The 23,143-nt window shown below is 39.4% G+C and overlaps 2 protein-coding genes across 2 annotated transcripts; one reads left to right on the top strand and one right to left on the bottom strand.

Moving 5' to 3' along the window:
- Positions 1–625: 625 nt before the first annotated feature.
- LOC135072681 (trichohyalin-like) lies at positions 626–4,711 on the bottom strand. The gene is made up of 8 exons (XM_063966689.1): positions 4,540–4,711; positions 4,314–4,468; positions 3,960–4,223; positions 3,746–3,838; positions 3,146–3,528; positions 2,640–2,819; positions 1,109–1,271; positions 626–825 (listed from the first exon to the last, which is right to left on the bottom strand). Exons 1-8 carry the CDS (start codon positions 4,547–4,549, stop codon positions 739–741), a joined length of 1,335 nt encoding a protein of 444 aa, XP_063822759.1. The 5' UTR covers positions 4,550–4,711; the 3' UTR covers positions 626–738.
- A 1,246-nt stretch (positions 4,712–5,957) lies between these two features.
- On the top strand, positions 5,958–23,140 carry LOC135072710 (N-acetylgalactosaminyltransferase 7). Its single transcript, XM_063966738.1, has 6 exons — positions 5,958–6,271; positions 6,681–6,840; positions 7,921–8,092; positions 12,155–13,091; positions 14,323–14,473; positions 19,420–23,140. The coding sequence occupies exons 1-6, from the start codon at positions 6,070–6,072 to the stop codon at positions 19,568–19,570; spliced, it is 1,773 nt and encodes a 590-aa protein (XP_063822808.1). The 5' UTR covers positions 5,958–6,069; the 3' UTR covers positions 19,571–23,140.
- Positions 23,141–23,143: the final 3 nt, after the last annotated feature.

The raw sequence follows: 23,143 nt of genomic DNA, 5'->3' as shown, positions 1-23,143 counted from the left end.
TGTGTCTTATGTGTAGTAGTAATAAGGTGCAACAAAAATGTACTGTGCTGTACCAACTAATTAGTTAGAACCAAAGACTACTATTATATGTTAGAACTAAAATTGGTTAATACCCAAAGCGGAGACGATACTGCTCAACGACCAAAAAAGTAAGGCCCAGAATAGACGGTGAAACGCAACTGCTAAGAAACTGCAACTGCTAGTTACTTTTGAGTTGCATCTAAGTTTCTGCCATAGCGTCCGTTGAGAGACCACACATGACGCGACCAGTTTGAAACTGGTACACAGTAAAACTAAGTAGGTACACAGGTAGGTAGGTATTATAAAAATTAAAAACAAAATATTTTTAAGTGATATGATGCGAGAAGCAACATAACATGGCAGAGTATAAAGTTCGAATTTTTATTTATGCAATATAATTATGAAATCAATTGATTGATTATTTTACTTGACTGTTAGCACAGCTATTAGTCCATAAGTATCAACAGCTGTATAAACCGAGGATATTCCTATGTCAAGAAGTAATTAAATGAATACTGTTAAATTAATGCTGTCGTTTTTGTTTGTCCTATTTTTCGATTGAGCACACTTTAAGGTTCCTGAGATGCAATAAAAAATCCAGTACTAAAATACAATAACATTTTTATTCATTAATTTTGAGTTTGAACAGTTTTCAACACTATTTCTCTTCATATTCATAAATTCAAGAAAATAATATTAACTTAGAACCTACACTTGTCACAAGTTCCTATTACGCAGTTTATCTTCTATTCTCTTCTCTGCTTCTGTCACCTTCTTCAATAATGCCTCTTCCAATGATTTGATCTGTAAAAAAAAATACATAATTTGGACTTTGCCCAGGCACTATTCTTCTATCTATATAAAAGCGAAAGGTCACTGACTGACTCACTCATCACGAAATCTCAGAAACTGCAAGTACGAGTCTCAAATTTTTCATGAAGGTTCCTTTTAGAACGTAGGTGCTCACTAAGACGGGATTTTACAAAATTCAACCCCAAAGGGGGTAAAACGGGATCCACGCGTACGAAGTCGCGGGCGGCCGCTAGTAAAGTATAAAGACAAAACCTCGTAAAATAATAGTAAATACCTCGCTAATGAAATCGTTTCTCATCTTAGCAAGTGTCTCCATCCCTTCCGACTTGCTGGCCTCGTATTTAGCAGTTTCCTCCTTGAGCTCTTGTGTGCGCTGTTGTGCTTTCTTTGAACGTTCGCGGCATTTTTTGTCCTTTTCTTCTGCATCTCGTAAAGCGCTGAAACATAATATACGTTTTATAAAACTAGCTAACTTAATTGTGAAATATGCGAATAATTAGTCAAATGAGTCAGATTGGATAAACGTAGTTTAAGTATGGATGGTATAGTCCTACTTCCTACTATCCTACTAATATTATAAATGCGAAAGTTTGGATGTCTGGATGTTTGTTACTCTTTCACGCAAAAACTACTGAACGGATTTTGATGAAACTTTACAGTATTATTGTTTATAACCCAGAATAACATCTATGCTATAATTTATGACGATCTGTGACAAAATAAATTTCACGCGGGTGAAACCGCGGGCAAAAGCTAGTATAACATATCTATGTCGCCGAGTATAAGTAAATACTTGTACCTATTCATCATATCAATAGTATTTTCCCTAGGCGATAAACCATCCCCGTCGGCGCTTCCGCCGTTATAAGCACTGGCACCTTATTCAGTTTTAATGAATGCTATTTTGCTTTGCAACAATAATGTTAAGACCACTTTAGACACCACCAAGGCGGAGCGGAAACGAGAGATGTTCGGCGAAGCTGGCAGGCTATTTCCACTAAAGCGGAGCTATGCGTAGTTGTCAGCTGTCAGTCTAATTGCTGTCTCTATGAAAACGGTGCGGCACTTCGCAGAGCGGTGCGCTTTCAAATCCTATAGAAAAATTAGTCCGCCTGACACTGCTCTCTTTTCCGCGTGATCCATTTCCACCGAAGCGGAGTGGAGACTGATGTGGATAATATAGTGAAATCTGATTGGTTATCTATCTATATAAATAAAAATGAATTGTTGTTCGTTAGTCTGATTAAAACTCGAGAACGGCTGGGCCGATTGAGCTGATTTTGGTTTTAAAATGTTTGTCATAGTCCAGGTAGGTCTAAACGGTGAGCAACTAAGGAAAAATTGCGATGGCTTATTTATTGCCTTTAAGGCGGAACAGAGTTCGCCGGGTCAGCTAGTTCAAAATAATTTTCTGCTACACTCTTGGTGGAAACTGGGCCTACAGTGACTGCAAGGTACGCCAGTGACTGCAAGGTACGCCAGTGACTGCAAGGTACGCCAGTGACTGCAAGGTACGCTAGTGACTGCAAGGTACGCCAGTGACTGCAAGGCGTCTTAATGGAAGTCTGATGTACTAAAGCCTGGTCCGTGAGCACGTAGAATTTTGTTCAATGAACCCAAGCTACTCATTCTTATCGCTCGCGCGTAATTATGTTGCTGTCGCACTCGCACACTCACTGCGGGCGCCCGTCGCACAGTCGCGACAGCAATATAATCACGCGCGAGCGATAAAGATGGATAGCTTAGGGTCATTGGACAAAATTCTACGTGCTCACGGACCAGGCTTTATCTCTACGAATACTCACCTCTGCGCCAGTGTTTTATCCTGCTGCCTCTTGGCCTGGCTCTCCTGCCGTTTGAGGCAGGTCTCCTCCCGGGCTGCCTTCAGTTCCCCGAGCTGAACTTGCAATTCCGATAACTCCGTGTTCAGCACGTCTAGTTCACCTTCCTTGCTGTCCGAGTCCAGATCACCAGATTCGTAATCCCTGAGAAGATAAATAAATAGGTATGTTCAATTTATTAACATGTGAAGTAATATCCTTTAGTTATGCAAATATTATTCAATGTTGCTTGTATTAGTGTTATTACAGTTGTAATGTTACACTTTTAATTTATTCTATAATTACACAGCTATTTATACTGTACAAATTGACACAGTTGTATAATCTATCTATTAATAGATTTAAAATTATTTATTGATAATAATAATTAAATGACTAAATACATAAATAAATCCTCTGGTACACAGCGAGATTACGGCAATGAGTAAACAATATACCTCTTGTCTTGTAAATATCAATAAATAACTTACTTTAGACTGTCTGACAACTTCATAATCTCATGCAGAAGATTGTTAGCTGTATCTAAACTAGGCTTGATGGTCTGCAGATTTTTCAAGCTGTTTTCCTTCTGCATTAATGTAGCCCGGAGAGTATTCAGCTTCTCTTCTGCCTCTTGAACATTCTGAGCCGCTTGCTCTGCCTGAGCCTTGATATCATCAGCGTCATACACCCTCAGAGCCCTCTTCCGAGCCACCTCAGCCAGGATTGCGTCTCGGAGACCCTTTTTCTGCTCTAAAACTACCTCAATCTGGTGATTCTCTTTCAATATTGCCTCTAATTCTTGTTTTTCTTCATCATGAGCCTCCTTTTCTTGCTTTAGTTCGTCTTCAAACTGCTTTATATCCTCATTTAACTGTAAAATTAGAAGCCTTATTGTAGTCTTAACTCAATAAATACTTTTTAGGGGGAAAATGTTTATAAAGTGTACAGTGGATCATGGATATTGGAAATATGTTAAATCTGTACTCATACTGAAAATATGTTTAGTTTCTGATATACTGGGAAAACTTATTCACTAGAATAACAATAATAGTGGTTTCTGATATACTACATTGCAATAAAATAATTACCTTTTCCAGCCTCTCTTGACGCTTGCCTTTTTCTTCTGCTTGCTCATTCAACATTTCAAGTAACCTGTTCTTCCTATCTTCTAATGTTTTCACCTGAATAAAAACAAAATATTAGTAGAACATGCACAGATGTATCTATCTGGACTCTATTATTATTATTTTATTACTGAATATTGAGTGGTACTCAAAGAAGTATTTAAAATGAGGATATTACCTGATCAGTCTTAGCAAAGAGCTCCTCTTCATGAGGAGCAATAGTCCTCAAACGCTCCTCATTGAAGACCATCAAATTAAACAGCAAAAGTAAGATAGAGTGGGACGTTGTGGACGTTGGCTGCAGGAAATGGGTCACACTGATAGTTGCATCCACTTGTGGCATGACGGACACGAGATGGTTAATGACGCGAGTCATGTTGATGACTGGTACTAGGTCCCAGTAGTATATTGTGTGATCGTTCCGGTCTTCCTCCGGTGGGGGCTAAAACAGAGATTTTACAGTTATAAAAGGTTGGTATTTGATTATTTAGAGGTTCTTTACGATTGAAAGGACTGAAAGAATCGCTCATACCGATAAAACAGCATCCCTGTCGATGCCTAACCGGTCAAACACTTGAAACAAAGCGCCCATCACGGCATGAGGCTTTTTTAGATCGGCGGCGGTCAGAGGATAGTTTGGAAACTCTCCATTCCAATTGCTGATAAAAATCTCCATATAAGCTTGCACTGTAAGTAACAACTCAATTAATTGTGAAAGTTTCCGATGAAAACAAAACATTTGCTATTCGTCCACTCACCTCTCTCCATGTTTATTGTTAATAATTTTGACACAACGAATAACTCACAGAAAAATAATGAGCAATCTCAAGTTCTCAACACTTGCTGAAAGAAATTATACTGAGAATTAATTATATTTAACCAATTTCAACTTTTTCGAGTTTCAACGGATTCAATTTTTGAAGGGATTTTGAACGTAAACAAACAACCATAGAGCAGGAGCGGAACATGTCAACTAGTGATGAGGATGTTGTGATTGATACTAGCTGTGATTTTCCTTTTTGAGCAAACATTCGTGCTACAAGAAAGTAGATTGCTCAATTGCTCAGCTCATAGTCTTTCCCTTAGGTCTTCCTCAAACTACCAAACGAGGATCACATAAAAATGTTCTAAACATTTTCAATAATTCCTCAAAAAAACTGAAACAAAACGTTTATGTGCGTTTAGCAGTTGTTTGTTGGTTGTAACCACAGATATGGATAGATGCAGCTTGTCAAAAAATTTGTATGAAGACGAGCGTGCCACTTTTTAAACGTCATTAGTGTCATTTTAGCGAATTTTAGTGATTGCCGCAATGTAAAAATAATCGTATCATCGTACTGCATTCGCAAAGTCATCGAAAGATATCGTGTGACTCGATTCGACAATTAATTAATTCCGACAAAACTCATATTTTGTTGTTTATAGCTAGTCTGACTGTAGATTAAAATAATTTTGTAGCGGTAAACGTTATTCTACATTATTAATTTTCTTATTGATTTGCAAATATTATTTTTATTGTGCTTAATGTATATCAAAGTAATGATCGTTATTCCATTGTGTTATATAAATAGTACTATTAGTAATTCATACCTACCTAATTTCATACTTTTAAATATCCTAGTACCTGACCTAGTTTCATAAAATAAAGACTAACTCAAGCTTTTTATTTTTAATAAATGTAAAAATGCGTAGTTTTGTCAATACGTTTTCTTTCATAAAGCTAAGTTAGGTACCTAGTTTTGAAGATATTTCTAAACGACAAAATCTCCGCCGTCGTATACATAGACTAGTAATAGTGTATACTGCGATCACTGACCTAACTAACTTCTTGATTTGTATATTTCGACGTTACAGAGTGCACTCTGTCTTCCGCGATGACTGATCTAACTTGTTTTATAATTCTTCTACTGCTACTTTATTCTAATTAATTATTTGTTACTTGTTGCTGTTAATTACAATTCTCAATACGTAAATAATTTCTTCCCTCTACCGTGTTCGTACTAATGTCCTCGTAAAATCATCGTAACCGATTGTTGTAATCGGATTACATGAACATCACTCGACCATGTATGTCCATTTGGACATATCGGAATGGCACGCTTTGACGAGCAACTTGCTGTATCTACTCTAATCCATATCTGTGGTTGTAACTTGTCAGTGTCAAACTGTTGTCAATTCGTGTAAACGTCACCCAGGCGAGTTAGCGAGTGGAGGATTTTCTCAAGTTTTAAAAATCCCAATTAATTCGAAAATACTTGTAAAGTTTGTTATGCGCATATAAAACTCAAATGAAAATGAGGATTACAAACGTAAGACGTGGTAGGATTGTGCGAATGGGAGCGGGATGCGCTGTTTTGTTACTTTTAGTTTACGCTCTGCACAAATGGTCTAGCGAGAATAACTCGTATGTTGCTGACGAAATGATCGACTCAGAAGCTCAAGTTGGTTATTATAAGTTCCATCGTGATGTGTATCCTACATTAAAATCAGGTAAGTGGTTGTAAGACCGATTGGGTAATTGTGGTGGCTTATGGCATTTATGAACTTGTTTAAACAGTTATTTGCCCTAGTCAGCGTGCCGGCGTGTCTACGTCCGCGTTACATTGTTTTCCTACGTCATTTTATAACATGTATTCGATTTCCGATCGTAAATTTGTGAAAATAAACAATACTTTGATTGTTCTTATTTCGTGTGCAGTTATGATTTGTTTGAAACCTTCTTAATATTTATGACTTTCCTTAGCCCGAAGTATTTACATATTTGCAGAGTGGACTGTGTACACAATCCCACCCATAAAGTACATAAAAACATTTGCATAACATATTTTATACATGAAATCAGTTATAACTTTGCTCTTATCCTTTATGCAATGTCCTATAACATTTGCACATTCCCCAGAACTGGGCAACTTTGAACCGAAGGACTTAAGGACGGTGAAAGGTCCAGGAGAAGAGGGGAAGCCGTACCACATGTCTCAGGACCGAGCCAACGACATCGCAGAGTCCGAGAGTGAATATGGCATGAATATTGCTGCTTCTGATGACATAGCAATGAACAGGTAAACATTTTAAATAATAAATGAAATGTGTATTTATTGCCTTAACATTTTCATTATTATTCTCTATTTAGCAATACCTATGTCATAGATAAAATAAAGTCAAACCAAATCAAATAATTTATTTGTAAAACATAGGTGATCTAAAAAGTATATAGGTACTTGAGTTCTTTTATTACTGCTTGTTGCTTATTAGTTTATGAAACAGCTAATGATTTTTAATGCAAACTATGTTACAGTAATAGTAAAAAAAAATAACCTTCTTAAATCTTTAGTAATAAAATTTCAATAGTTTAACAATGAAGAAACATCCAAAAAATATATATTTATTATTAACATAATGCTATGTTAGTTTCCATCACATTATCTTGTGCCTACTAGCTGTGCCTTATCTGGTCAATCATTACATAATTGAACCTGACCCCTGTGGTTAACTAATTAATCCAATTAGACACAATGAGGGGGAATTCTTATGTAATTAGTATGAGTTTAAACAATTTAGATTTTTTTATTTCTGCAAACTCCATCAGTATATTTGTTACAGTTATCTAAAATTGAAAAAGGATTAACTTATATCAAGAGATATAAGTTGATTTTCTAATTACTTAGTAAGTTTTAAGATACTTATCTAGTTCGATTCATAAATATATTTTTGTCCTTTATGGTTTCCTATTACTTTTTACATTTTTTAGTTACTTTCTTTCCAATATAATTTGTCTTTGTCTGACTTTCTATTTAGTATTATTTGTAACTGCTTATGCAGTAGAAGTTTTAAACTATTTTACCTATTAACAAATCTTAAATTAACCAAATTGTATACCTTTAACAAATTACTAACATGTCAGAATAATTTAAGCCAATACATATACATAATATTATTATAGTCTATGTAACTCCTGCATGTGACAGAAACACATTCTCTTTTATAAAATCTAACTTTTTATGGTTGACAGAACTCTGCCCTTAATTTGTAGCAGATAAAGATGTAACTGTTGTTCAATTTATGAAACATCACACAAAAACGTAACCTTCCTTCTGGTGGAGTAAAAAAGGCCCTTGTTTTATTTGATAGCGTTCTTTCAGGTCTATCCCAGACACTAGGCTGGACGAATGCAGATATTGGCACTATCCTGAGGACTTGTCGAGTACTTCTGTGATCATCGTCTTCCACAACGAAGGCTTCTCAGTGCTGATGAGGACAGTCCACACGGTCATAGAGCGCTCCCCGCCGAATGTACTGCACGAAATTGTTTTGGTACGTTTTCCTTAGGCCCAGAACAGACGGTGAAACGCACTGCAACGAAACTAAGTTTCTGCCATAGCGTCCTTTGACAGACCACATATGACGCGACCAGTTTGAAACTTTCAAACTGGTCGATTACTATGGCAGAAACTTAGATGCAACTCAAATAGACAACGCTCATAAGCAAAATTTGAAAGAACTCCAAAAAAATATTATCAACGACCCAGGTAAATTCTGGGAGCATGTAAAAGATAAGAAGAGAGAGAGATGTCGCATCGATGCTTTTAAGTTTAACGGCAATGAAGTGACTGGTCAGGCTGCGGCCGACGCCTTTGCCGAATACTTTGGCTCGGTGTTTCAGAGTGAGGTTCCACAGCTAGACTTTGTTGAGGCTGCACGTTCAGCACGTGCAGACGCCACTGCCATTTCGATAGAAACTATTGACAAATCTGATTTAAGAGAAGCAATAAGGCGCATTAAGGCGCGATCATCTGGTGGCCCTGATGGTATTCCAGTGTTCCTTGCTAAGGACTGCATATCTGTTCTTCAGGAGCCCCTTTTGTACATCTTCAACCTCTGTCTCAGACTTTCTAAGTACCCGAAGCTGTGGAAGACATCGCGCGTTACGCCTATTCCTAAGGGGGATTCCACTATGGATGTCTCTGGTTTTAGGCCTATTGCCGTACTTTCAGTGTTTGCAAAAATTCTGGAATCAATTCTGAATCTACGTATCAGCATACAAGTCAACCACTTGCTGCATGATGATCAGCATGGCTTTCGGAAAGCACGATCGACCACTACTAACCTGGTTAGGCATGTCGATTATGTGCATGCTGAGATGGATGCTGGTCATCAGGTAGATGCAGCCTACTTTGATTTTAGAAAGGCGTTCGACATGGTGGATAATGACATTCTCCTTCAGAAACTGGCTCTTATAGGATTCACCCCAAAACTTTTGAATTTTTTTGCCAATTATCTTGGAAATCGAAGTCAGTTTGTAAGACTGAATGGATTTGAGTCTGATGAATACTACACACGATCAGGTGTCAGTCAAGGTAGTACTCTTGGACCAACGCTTTTCTTAATTTTTATAAATGACCTACCTACATGTGTTAAATTTTCTGAATGCCTACTGTTTGCGGATGATCTCAAACTTTGTTTGGGTGTCTCCAGTGTTCCAGACGCTATAGCATTGCAAAGCGACATTGATGCGGTATTAGAATGGAGTGTTGTCAATCGTTTAGCATTTAATACTGACAAGTGTAAAGTAATAACTTTTTCACGTAAACGTTCTCCATTGAATAATAATTATTATTTAAATGACACTCCGTTGGAAAGAGTTAATGACATACGAGACCTAGGTTTAATGTTAGATTCTAAGTTGGACTTTCACAAACATGTGACAAAAATTTGTAAAATGACTAGTAAGATATTAGGGTTTGTTATAAGGACGTCTGCTCAATTCGACGATATTAGGGTAGCTAAGATATTGTATAGCGCATACGTCCGTAGCAAGCTTGAGTATGGTTCTATCATTTGGGATCCCTACGAGGATAAATATGCCTTGATGATAGAAAAAATTCAACGCAAGTTTGCTCGCTGGCTGTATAAAAAGAGATACGGATATTACCCTTACTTGTATCCGTCCTTGTTTGTCTCTGGCATGGTAGATTTGGAGACTCTCAAGTTTAGGAGGATAATGTCCAGTATAGTCTACTATCTGTCGATTATACATGGTAAAATTGAAAGTCCCCAGATAGTAGCAAAAGTAGGCTTATTAGTGCCCACGCGAATACCACGGGACGAAACCGGGATTATTGAACCGCGTCGCCGCCCTAGGCTGCTACAACGGCCGGTCACGCGCACCACTCGCGCAGCGAACGCGCCTTCTACCCGCGCACTATGTTTAATCGGGGACTTGGTTGCTCAGCACGACGATATCGATATATTTGCCGACCGCTTGGGTACAATATTAGTATTAATTTATCGACTTTTGTGTAATTAATAACTATAATATGGACATTAATACTAATATCTGGACATATAATATTTAATACTTATTCTTATTATGTAGGTAATATGACATTCTAAGACAATTATTTATGTATTTAATTTTTGATTTTATTTGACTGATTTGTTATCGTTTTACTTGACAATTGTACACAATATTGACATTTTTAATTGATATTATTTGCACGATTGTACCTATAACTTGTTGGCGCGTTGGATTTTCTGTAAGCCTTCAAGCAGCCTTCTAGAATAAATAAATAAATAAAAGTAACTAGCAGTTGCAGTTTCGTTGCAGTTGCGTTTCACCGTCTGTTCTGGGCCTTAGTGTTTTAAGATAAGATAAGAAAAACTTTATTTGACACAAAAGAAAATTAAAAACGAACAAAGATTTAAAACTGTACACAGTTATTTTTGTGCCAAAAAGGCGCCCGATTTACGAGTTTGTGAGTCACCACAGCTGCTCAAAAATAGTACAATAATACTCTCAAATGCAAGTCGCATACTAATTTCTGTTCAAACTGAATCAACAACCAAATGCAAACCAATCAAAAGGTCATAGTCAGGTCAGATTGACCATGACCTTAAGGATTTACATTCTATATCGATAATTCGATATACGTATTTTCAAATTTATCTAGTTGTGTTATGTATTGCGTTACAGCGTAACGGCTTTGCCCGCGTGGAATTTTGTCTGTCACAGAAAAACAATATCGCGCGCGTATTTGCTCACCGTTTAGACCTACCCTGGACTACGACAAACATTTAAAAAAAAAATCGGCTCAATCGGCCCAGCCGTTCTCGAGTTTTAATCAGACTAACGAACATCAATTCATTTTTATTTATATATGTTACGGTTAATGTGATAAATTGAAAATTATTAATAATAACCGGTTATTATGAATAATTACCGACAGTCGCGGTAAAAGTGATAAATTAATCACATTTAACAGTGATTATTTAATAATTCAACCTTAGTACTAACAAATTTCTTAAAAGAGAACAACATCTTGTGTACGTGCTCGTGTACTGCCAAACTTTTGAACGTTTTGATATCATATATTAATATAATTTGGCATAATGAGTTTGGAATGTTTCTTGCATAATATTACTTTTCCATGATGCCTATAACATAATGTTTTGATTTAAAGTGAAAAATAGGTTAAGGTGCGGCGGGGGTGGCCCTTGGGCCACCCCTAAGCCGCCTATTTAGTTTTATACACACATAAATGACCTCATATTAATCACATTAACCAAATCATGCGGTAATTATTCATAATAACCGGCGATTATTCATAATTTTCACATTTATCACTTTGACCGTAACATATACATAGATTAGGAGGTAGCTCTGAATACTTTACGTTTGTATTTTTTCAACTCAATAATCCTGTAATAAGGCTCATTGAAAATGCCAACTAAGATGCCCTAGCAATCGATGCATCAGGCCTAAAAAGCCCTCACGCTCAAGGTTGTTTTGTGTGGTGATGTTTTCACCACATCGCAATTTAGCCGAAAATACCCACAAAAATATTCTGTAACCGAATATTTCGTCTATAGTTACAACAGTCAACATCCAATTCGTGACCCGATTATTATGTCAACAGCATTGGCAAACTCCTATGAGAATCAAGCAATATCCCAACAAAAACTAACTCTATTGTCGCTTGTTTTTTTTTTAAACAGCATACATTACAATCATATGTAGTACACCAGATAACAGTGCTTGTATCGTGCATACTAATTACTAACCAATGTTTTCATTTCTAATCCAACTGCATTCAACCGTTGACGAGTGATTGGCGAAAAACACGAACTCACGCACTTTCTTTCATTAATTTTAAGTGGGATTATTAGGGTGTTAATTAATAGTTATTCTCATTAATAGGATTTATGCCCATTAGTTTTAATTGTTCCCGAAGGTTGGCGATTCCATTATTATAAGCTTTTTTCTTTATTTAAGTTAGATAGTAGACGGATTGAAATAATTCTCATCTCAGGCCAGGTTTAGATGACTAACAATCGCTTATCGCAGCAGCCTAGATTTAACCCTTTCTATTTATTCAGGTCGACGATTTCTCCGATAAAGAAAACCTGAAAAGCAACCTCGACAACTACATAAAACGATTTAAAGGCAAAGTGCGACTTATCCGCAATACTCAAAGAGAAGGATTGATCCGTACGCGATCTAGGGGCGCCCAAGAGGCTACGGGCGAAGTCATAGTCTTCCTTGATGCTCACTGCGAAGTCAACCTCAACTGGCTTCCTCCTCTCCTCGCTCCCATCTACCGCGATTACAGAATCATGACAGTGCCCGTCATAGACGGAGTAGACCACAAAACCTTCGAATACAGACCGGTGTACCAGCACGGCACAAATTACAGGGGTATCTTCGAATGGGGTATGCTTTACAAAGAGAACGAAGTGCCTGAGAGGGAAGACAGTCGTCACAAACATAAATCAGAACCGTACAAAAGTCCGACACACGCTGGGGGTCTATTCGCAATCAACAAACGGTACTTCCTCGAAATTGGAGCATACGACCCCGGTTTACTGGTATGGGGTGGCGAGAATTTCGAGTTGAGTTTCAAAATCTGGCAATGCGGGGGCAGTATCGAATGGGTGCCGTGCTCGAGAGTCGGCCACGTTTATAGAGCGTTTATGCCGTACTCCTTTGGCAACCTGGCCAAGAATCGCAAGGGGTCCTTAATCACTATTAACTATAAGAGAGTTATTGAGACGTGGTTTGATGAGGAGCACAAGGAATACTTTTATACCAGAGAGCCAATGGCGAGATTTTTGGACATGGGCGACATAAGCGAGCAAGTTGCTTTGAAAGAAAAGTTGAAGTGCAAGAGCTTCGGATGGTTCATGGAGAATGTGGCTTACGATGTATACGATAAGTTCCCGAAGCTTCCGAAGAACATTCACTGGGGGATGGTGAAGAATAAAGCCACTGGGGTTTGCTTGGACACCATGGGCAAGGCTGCACCTGCTTATATTGGTAAGTATACTAAATGTACTGTGTAATGTACTTTCGCTAACGTAATTTGTGTATTGTTTGTGTGTGTTGTGTGTTAATACGTTTGTGTAATGTAGGGTGGGTGCACCAGTCCCACACCAGGAACCAGCTGTAGTACACCATTTCTAATTTCACATCAAAATATTAACAATCTATCGAATTTCCCGCCACTTTTGTTACGTTTGGTAGCACTGCCGTACTTCTACCAATAATTAGTCATAAATAAAAGCGACAAACACGACTTGGTACGATCTGGTCAACCTTAGGCACATTGCGACTTTCCACATTGATTGTTAAATAAAAATAAACCTTACAGCTATTAAGAAAATTGGAATAAGCTACTTGATTCTATGATAGACAAGGAGTAGTTAATTCTTTTTTTTGCAATTATTGTTGTAATAATTGAGTCACAATATCAAAATTACTTTTAAAATGTCGCTTATTCGGTTTGTTACTGGTACACCCACTAAGATAAGCGCTTAACTTAATCAGTGCCTGTGGTATGGGAGCGTCGCGGGAGAGGTAACATTGTCATTATGTCGTGACAGCGCATACAAATCTGAAGTCTCACTGACGTTGAACTGTCGCAAAATCACCCTCCCGTTCCGGTCCAATTCCTCAGGCACTAAGTTAAGCGCTAATCCTATAGTAAGTCAATTTCGTGAAATATTAGGATAATAATAATAGTTATCATTTATTACCACTTGAGACAACATTACCAGCTGAGTAATAGAATATTTTGTTTTGGGAAATGGATTTAAACATTGCATCATGTTGATGAAGTGTAAAACACATTATTAGTTTTCTTGGCTATAATCGCTTAATCAGTATTAATTTATCAAGTTAACTTCACATAACTCATTGATAAAGACCGTACCTAATGGATTAATAACTTTTTAATAAGTTACTATTACGTTTTGTTTGTCTTTTGAAAATTAGTTATGCTGATAAATTTTTTGAGTTTGAAAATTAAATATTGCAAATCCATTTCAACTAAATTATAAATGTGTTCTCAATTACTTCACTATTCCTAAGCTAAAATAGAAAAACCAAAGTAACCGACATAGCCCGTAGAACTGCTGAGAGGCAGCGCATGAGTGATCATTATGGAAAGAAATCCTCAGGAGCGGCCTTTGTCTAGCAGTGTACGTCTTTGTCTTTTGACGTAGTTAAGCAGACAAAAAGTTACATCACAACTCTGTGACGTTTACAGGTACGTCATCGTGCCATGGCTCTGGTAACAGCCAGTTGTTCCGGCTCAACGAAGCTGGTCAGTTAGGCGTCGGCGAGCGCTGCGTGGAAGCCGACACCGACAGCGTAAAGCAGGCCATCTGCCGCCTCGGCACCGTCGACGGGCCCTGGAGGTAGGCTGTAGTATCTAGCTAGTGTGATATTCGCAGCGCGTCATCATGCCACAGCTCTGGCACTCGTACTACGTCATCGTGACACAGTTCCAGCAACAGTCAGTCACTCACAGTACGTCTTCATAGCAAGGCGCTCACAGTACGTCATCATGCCACAGCTCCGGCACCAAGTCACTCACAGCACGGTTCCGTCATCAGCCAGCCACTCACAGTACGTCATCATGCCACGGTTCCAGCAACAGCCAGTCACTCACAGTACGTCTTCATAGCAAGGCGCTCACAGTACGTCATCATGCCACAGCTCCGGCAACAGCCAGTCACTCACAGTACGTCTTCATAGCAAGGCGCTCACAGTACGTCATCATGCCACAGCTCCGGCACCAAGTCACTCACAGCACGGTTCCGTCATCAGCCAGCCACTCACAGTACGTCATCATGCCACGGCTCCGGCAACAGCCAGTCACTCACAGTACGTCATCATGCCACGGTTCCAGCAACAGCCAGTCACTCACAGTACGTCTTCATAGCAAGGCGCTCACAGTACGTCATCATGCCACAGCTCCGGCACCAAGTCACTCACAGCACGGTTCCGTCATCAGCCAGCCACTCACAGTACGTCATCATGCCACGGTTCCAGCAACAGCCAGTCACTCACAGTACGTCTTCATAGCAAGGCGCTCACAGTACGTCATCATGCCACAGCTCCGGCAACAGCCAGTCACTCACAGTTAGGGCATGCAATTCGGATATCCGGATATCCATATTATTCGGATATTCGCCACATTTATTATTCGAATAGCATCTTTAGAATTATTCGGTCTTTTCGAACAATACGAATACGCCTTTCCTATTAAAAACTTGTAAAAATATCTGACCGCAAACTACTTAATAAAACTTAAAACTGTTAAAACTGCAGGCAAGAAGTTAGCGGTAAGGTTAGATGTATGGAAAAGTGCGCGCAATCGCAGATATCCATTCAAGTGCCAACCAATATTCGCGAAAAAGGTTAAAGTGCCAGGTTTCCGATGGTGCTAGTGTTATGGTGTAGTTATCTACTGTTGTAATGAGATTTTTTGTTTGTAGTAAATCAGCAGGAGTCCAGTGACTCACTTGCCCTCAGTGGTCATGGTCTCTCAACTATCCTGGAATCTACTAAGGAGACTCCTGACACTCTTTGCAGTCTGCTGAATAGGAAGCCTTCAATGGTCATGAGTTGTTGGACTGATGAGTTTTTATGATTTGAAAGTTTATCCTTGTAGCGGAGTGTGTGGCTCTTTATTTCCTCTTTGACTATGGGCACAGAATAATAATAAGTACTCTATGGGGCAATGGCAAGTCCTGATAGATGAGCCTGTTGCTGATATACCACGGGATTTGGTAAATCAAACGTATGGCTTTTATCTGGAAGCGCTCGATTATGTCGAGATTGGAGTTGGCAGCTGTTCCCCACATCTGTATCCCGTAGGTCCAGATAGGTTTTAGGATAGTTTTGTAGACCATCATTTTGCTACTGGTGTTCAGCTGTGACTGGACTCCGCAGCCACATCATGTTTCTTAGTTTGGCATCTAGGTGTTTCTTCTTTGTCCATATATGCTTTCTCCAGGTTAGACTGCGGTCCAAGTGCAAGCCCAGATACCTAACGTCCTCAGCGGCTCAGCCTGAGGTATTTGGATACCATTAAGTTTAACCGGTGAGCAGGAGTTTCTTCTGAGAGTGAAGGTTACATGAACATGCACAGATTTTTCTCCGTTCGCTTTAATCCGCCATGAATGGTACCATTTCTCCATTTCCGTCAGGCTTTCCTGGAGATAGAGTGAGGCCGTGACTGGATCGTCGTGTGTTGCCATTGTTACATTGTCGTCAGCAAAAATTCCTGTGAATGTATTTGCAGTTGTTGGCAGGTCTGCGGTAGCACGGGCCCCAAGACACTACCCTGGGGTATACAGACGGTATACCGGACGTTATGTTGCATAGGGCAGAACAAGAGTCTCCAGATCTCACTTCAAAGCATCTGTCTTTCAAATACGACCTAAGTATGTCGTAGAACGGACATGGGAGGTTCTGTTTCAGTTTGTACAAGAGCCCTTTATGCCAGACCTTGTCGAAGTCTTGACTTATGTCCAAGAACGCAGCTGAGCAGTATCGTTTCTTTTCTAGTGCTTCTAAGATGATGTTTATGGTTCTGTAGACCTGTTCAGTTGTGGAGTGTCTTTCCCGGAAACCAAATTGGTGTTCAGGTATCAGTTCACCGATGTGGGGCTTCATTCGTTTGAACAGTATTTTTTCGAATACTTTCGATAGCAGCGTTTTTTTTTTTTTCAAGTAGTTATTGAAGTTAGATGATTGTATTAAGCAAATTGATCCTTATTAAAAATGATTATAGACAAAAAAGTGTTTTTTTTTAATTTACATTATATTGAAAATAGCAGTATTCGAAAAAATCGTTTTATTCGAAGTATTCGAATACCATAAATTTTAGTATTCGAAATATTCGAATACCAATATCGAACGAATAATGCATGCCCTACTCACAGTACGTCTTCATAGCAAGGCGCTCACAGTACGTCATCATGCCACAGCTCCGGCACCAAGTCACTCACAGCACGGTTCCGTCATCAGCCAGCCACTCACAGTACGTCATCATGCCACGGCTCCGGCAACAGCCAGTCACTCACAGTACGTCATCATGCCACGGTTCCAGCAACAGCCAGTCACTCACAGTACGTCTTCATAGCAAGGCGCTCACAGTACGTCATCATGCCACAGCTCCGGCACCAAGTCACTCACAGCACGGTTCCGTCATCAGCCAGCCACTCACAGTACGTCATCATGCCACGGCTCCGGCAACAGCCAGTCACTCACAGTACGTCTTCATAGCAAGGCGCTCACAGTACGTCATCATGCCACAGCTCCGGCACCAAGTCACTCACAGCACGGTTCCGTCATCAGCCAGCCACTCACAGTACGTCATCATGCCACGGCTCCGGCAACAGCCAGTCACTCACAGTACGTCTTCATAGCAAGGCACTCACAGTACGTCATCATGCCACAGCTCCGGCACCAAGTCACTCACAGCACGGCTCCGTCATCAGCTCTAGCTGCAGCCAGTTGTTCCGGCTCAACGGCCGGTCAGCTAGGAGTCGGCGAACGCTGCGTGGAAGCCGACACCGACAGCGTCAAGCAGGACATCTGCCGCCTCGGCACAGTCGACGGGCCCTGGAGGTAGGCTGTAGTGTGTAGAAGCTAGTGTGATATTCGCAGCGCGTTAGATATGTCATAGCTCCGGCAACAAGCTAGATACAGTACGTCATTATGCCATTGCATTGGCACCAAGCCACTGACAGTACGTCATCAGACCATAGATCATGACACGGCTCCGGCACCAAATCACAGTACGTCATCATGATACGGCTCCGGCACTATGTCACTCACAGCATAACAAGCCACTCACAGCACACTATCACAGCACAGCCCCGGCACCAAGTCACAGTACGTCATCATGACATGGCTCCGGCACCAAATCACAGTACGTCATCATATCACAGCTCCGGTACCATATTATGTCACTCACAGCATAACAAGCCACTCACAGTGCGTCATCATGCCACGGCTCCGTCATCAGCCAGCCACTCACAGTACGTCATCAGCTCTAGCTACAGCCAGTTGTTCTGGCTCAACGGCCGGTCAGTTAGGAGTCGGCGAGCGCTGCGTGGAAGCCGACACCGACAGCGTCAAGCAGGCCATCTGCCGCCTCGGCACCGTCGACGGGCCCTGGAGGTAGGCTACAGTAAATTGTGACACTCGCAGCACGTCATCATGCCACAGCTCTGGCACTCGCACTACGTCATCGTGACATGGTTCCAGCAACAGCCAGTCACTTACAGTACGTCTTCATAGCAAGGCGCTTACAGTACGTCATTTTGCCACAGCTCTGGCACCAAGTCACTTACAGCACGGCTCCGTGATCAGCCAGCCACTCACAGTACGTCATTCTGCCACGACTCCGGCAACAGCCAGTCACTCACAGTACGTCTTCATAGTAAGGCGCTCACAGTACGTCATCATCATACCACAGCTACGGCAGCCAGTGACTCACATTACGTCATCATGTCACGGCTCCGGCAACTGCCAGCTGCTCACACGTCACGGTGCCACAGCTCCGTCATCAGCCAGCCACTCACACTACGTCATCATGTCACGGGTCCGGCACTAAGCCACTCACAGTACGTCATCATGCCACGGCTCCGGCACCAAGTCACTCATAGTATGTCATCTGATCACAGCTCTGGCAACAAGCCATTCACAGTACGTCATTATCCCACGGCACTGGTAACAAGCCACTCATACTACGTTATCATGCCGCGGCTCCGGCACTAAGTCACTCACATTAGGTTATCGTGCCACGGCTCCGTCAATAGCTCACCGCTCACACTACGTCATTATACTACGGCTCTGGCAACAAGCAACTTACAGTACGTCACCGTGCTACAGCTACGGCACCAACCACTCCCCGTACGTCATCATGCCACAGCTCCGGCAACAAGACACTCACAGTAGTCACAATACGTCATCATCATGCTATGGTTCCGGCAACTGCCAGCCTCTCACACTACGTTTTCATGCCAGAATACAACAGCCAGCTACTAGTACAATCGATATCGTAAATAGTCCTTATTCTGCCACAAAAAATTGCAAAAGTTGTCTATAGTCCGGTCGCCGAGCACGTAGAATTTCGTCCAATGACCCCAAGCTACCCATCCTTATATTGCTGTCGTGACTGTGCGACCGCAGTGAGTGTGCGAGCGCGACAGCAATATAATTACGCGCGAGCGATAAGGATGGGTAGCTTGGGGTCATTGGACGAAATTCTACGTGCTCGGCGACCGGGCTTTAGTATTGATTTATTACATTTGACCAAACCATTTAATGACCGTTTCTCTTCCAGGTACGAAGAAGAAAACAGCCAGCTGATCCACCGACTGCACGGCTACTGCCTCACGCTGCAGCCCCACGCGAGGACACTCGGCCTCGCGCCGTGCGACTCTAGAAACACGTACCAGCAGTGGACCATCTCGCACAAGAAGCCCAACTGGTGAGCCGGTAGTTGACGCGACGACGCGATGATGAAACGAGCAACATTTTTAAAGCAATATCTTGCCAAAAACAATGTAAATTGGTACCAAATAGACGGGATATTACTTGGCAATATTGCCAAAAATGATGCTCGTTTTCTACTTATCTTTAGATAAGACCCTTCTTCCACCACCTTTTAAATAAGCACCGTGGCCCGATTCCGAACTATTCAAATATAGTGAAACTGGAAAAAACTAAAGGAAGAATTCTTATTAATAACGCAAATCGAGTTTGGATAGATAAGTATTGATCCATAAACTGCTAGTAGTCTATCTATTATTGTTGAATTAAGATACAATCTGAGGGCTTAGGCCCAGAACAGACGGTGAAACGCAACTGCAACGAAACTGCAACTGCTAGTTACTTTTGAGTTGCATCTAAGTTTCTGCCATAGCGTCCGTTGAGAGACCACACATGACTCGACCAGTTTGAAACTTTAGTTTCAGTTTCATTCATCAGAAAGTTGCAGTTTTGTTGCAGTTGCGTCTCACCGTCTGTTCTGGGGCTTAGTGTGAGTTTACATCAAAAGTCCTCACTAGTGAGCGCGTTAAAAAAATGTATGAAAATTTTAGTTCTTGAAAGTTTCCGCTTGGGGCGCTGTACAATCCGTCATACATTTAATGTCATTTTTTTACACGCTCACTAATGACGACGTTTGATGTAAGGCTAGCGTCCACATGTCGGTATCGTACGCATCGGACGTATCGCACGCAACGGATCGTAGTATTATTTATATAGAAACTCATATAAGTGCGTCCACCTGTCCGCATCGTACGCATCGCACATCCGATACGATGTGTTTTGTACAATGCGTCCGTTGCGTACGATACCGACAAGTGGACGCTTAGCTGTAAACTCTCACTACGCCCCCTGTTTGGTTATACACCCTGAATAGTAACCATTGTTGTGGAATCGGGCCTTTAGTTGTTCATGTACTGAGTAAAATGTAAAATACGATGTGATGCTCTTTTAGGTAGGTACTATGTCTTACGTCTCTGACTCGAGATGGTACTGTCACTGAGTGAAAGTGAGAGCCATCCACCCGTATTCACAAACGATGCTCGCTTAAGTGAAGCAGCAAATCGAACGCACAGCGTTGAATAGAGCTCTGTTGGTTCGTGTGTCACCCTGTGCGTCCACGCGCACTGCAAGATATCATAGTAATATTTGTGAATACGGGCGTTAATCTATCGAATTGAAATGAATTCAAAATTTTGGGAAATTATCAGGGGTTTCTACAAAAATACCTCTTTCTTTTTAGTTAGATAATTCAGATGCGTGGGACATCTAAAAAAGTTCCTCTTCGTCATTTTGGAAGTGTAGGTACGATAATGATAAGAAAAATTCAAGACCGATTTAAACGTGGTTCAATTTATTTGGGATGTATTTTTAATATTAAAACCATTAAGTAAGTTTAATTGCTGATAAGGACGTAGTTGTCTAGCAATGCTTCCCATTTCATAATATTATGTATTGTATGTATATTTGGTAACTATTACATTGTTCATTAACGTTAAAATGTATTGATAGACAAAATTTCATTAAAAAGGTACATCTTCAGTCCAAAAGGGGTGTAAAAAATGCTAATATTGTAGAATAGATATTGTGCCACAAGATATAGAGATGTTTTATCAATACTCAAATTTTTACTCATACATCCATTTGGTTCGAAACACGTTTTATCTAAAAGGAAAAATAACATTGAAATGGGAGTAAGCTATAAAGTTTTCAAACGTAAAATCGCCAATTATAACTCACTGCCAAGCATTTATTGGCTATTTAAGTTTGTACTTAATTATGAAGTAAACATTTTTTGAGCATATACGAGTAGAATCTCAAAAACATTTTACTTAAATATTAGTGCTACATAATTATGTATGCTAGAGTATATTATTAATTGATGCTCGAACATCGGCATAATATCTGTATCTAAATTTACGTGATTTAAAGCAATAATTATTATTATTATATTTTACTATATTGTAGTTTTAAGTTTATACTTGAACTGGAGTATTGTACAGTCTACAGCACATAAATTAAACCATGTGGATATGCCTCATGTAATGGTAATACCGGAAAACTGCGTGGGATGTCCACCCACAAGGTGGACCGATGACATCATAAAGGTAGCAGGACGCAGGCCGCTACCAACCGGGCAACATGGAAAGCATTGGGGGAGGCCTATGTTCAGCAGTGGACGTCCTATGGCTGAAATGATGATGATGAATGTTAATAAATGCGATTTTGCAACAGAAATGTTTAAACTGGTGTGCTGTGGCTGTAACATTCTAAACATTTTTGCTCAAAGCATCATGAATTGAAAATTATTTATGCATTTTAATAACTTTTATCTGTATTTTATTTATTTGTATTATAATATTAAGAAGTTTGAATTATATTTAAATAGACATAACGACATAACACCGCGAGCATTTCATTAAAATACTGTTATTTCTACTAAAATAGGTATGCCTTACTAAAATAGTATGTCCATTAAAGATATCATAAATGTAAATAAATAACTAATTTAATTTAAGTAATATTTCTTTTAGTTACCTGATTCTTAATCTTTTCTATCTATCGTATCTCTTTTATGTTTTTCCGTTTTATTTATGTATTAAATAAGTAAAATAAAAAATAATGCTCACTTACCAGAAGAGACTATGAATTTATTTGCATTTATTTAGAATGAAGACCCTTATCTATTATATTGATTATTTTAAGTTATGTAAAGATATTGACTGAGAAAGGTCACTTTATTTTATCTATCCTATAATTTGCCTGATTATACATCATTCCATTATAACAGCATAGGTAAATAATTGAAGCTAATAGAAATGAAAGTTTTTTAACAACAAAATTAGGTATGTTTTTTCATAATTACTCAGTCGATTTCAATGAAAGATGAATTATAAAGTTAGGTTTCTAGAAAGTCACTTTAAAAATGTAATAATCATGTAAAATGCATTTTTAAGTATACTGGCCCAATATAAAGAATATTGTATTTGACGCAATTTAATTTCAGCGGTCCATTTTAAAGTTATTATCATTATTTATCATATCATATATTTTAGCAGCATTATTATAATATTTTCAAGATATTTACGTATCCATAAACGAATATTTCATATTAAAATAATATTATAATGAGTTGAATGTCACAAATTAGACTGATATCGAAATTAAATGTAACAATATATGTAAATGATGTGAAATAAATGTAAATACCTACAAACAAACATTTTATACTGGTATCTTCTATAATAAAAATAGAATGCTGGAAATAGTTTAAGCACTAACTGACATTATTATACTAATTCAAATTAAGTAAAAGCTTATAATAAGCCTCAAAGTTTAAGCAAATAAGAATTAATATAAGATAACGAAATTTCAGAAAAACAAATTGAACTAGTGGATGTATGTATTTATTGCAATAAAATTCTTACTGTGATCATCTTGGAAATTTTATAAACCCTACATGTATGTATAGGTAGTTCTAAACTTAATATTCAATAAATAAATTAATTAAAAGACAT

Source organism: Ostrinia nubilalis, chromosome 6, assembly GCF_963855985.1.
Source record: "Ostrinia nubilalis chromosome 6, ilOstNubi1.1, whole genome shotgun sequence".
In the NCBI taxonomy this organism is placed as follows: Eukaryota; Metazoa; Arthropoda; class Insecta; order Lepidoptera; family Crambidae; genus Ostrinia; species Ostrinia nubilalis.
The sequence above is the reverse complement of the archived record's forward strand: the minus strand, read 5'-3'. Positions and strand labels throughout refer to the sequence as shown.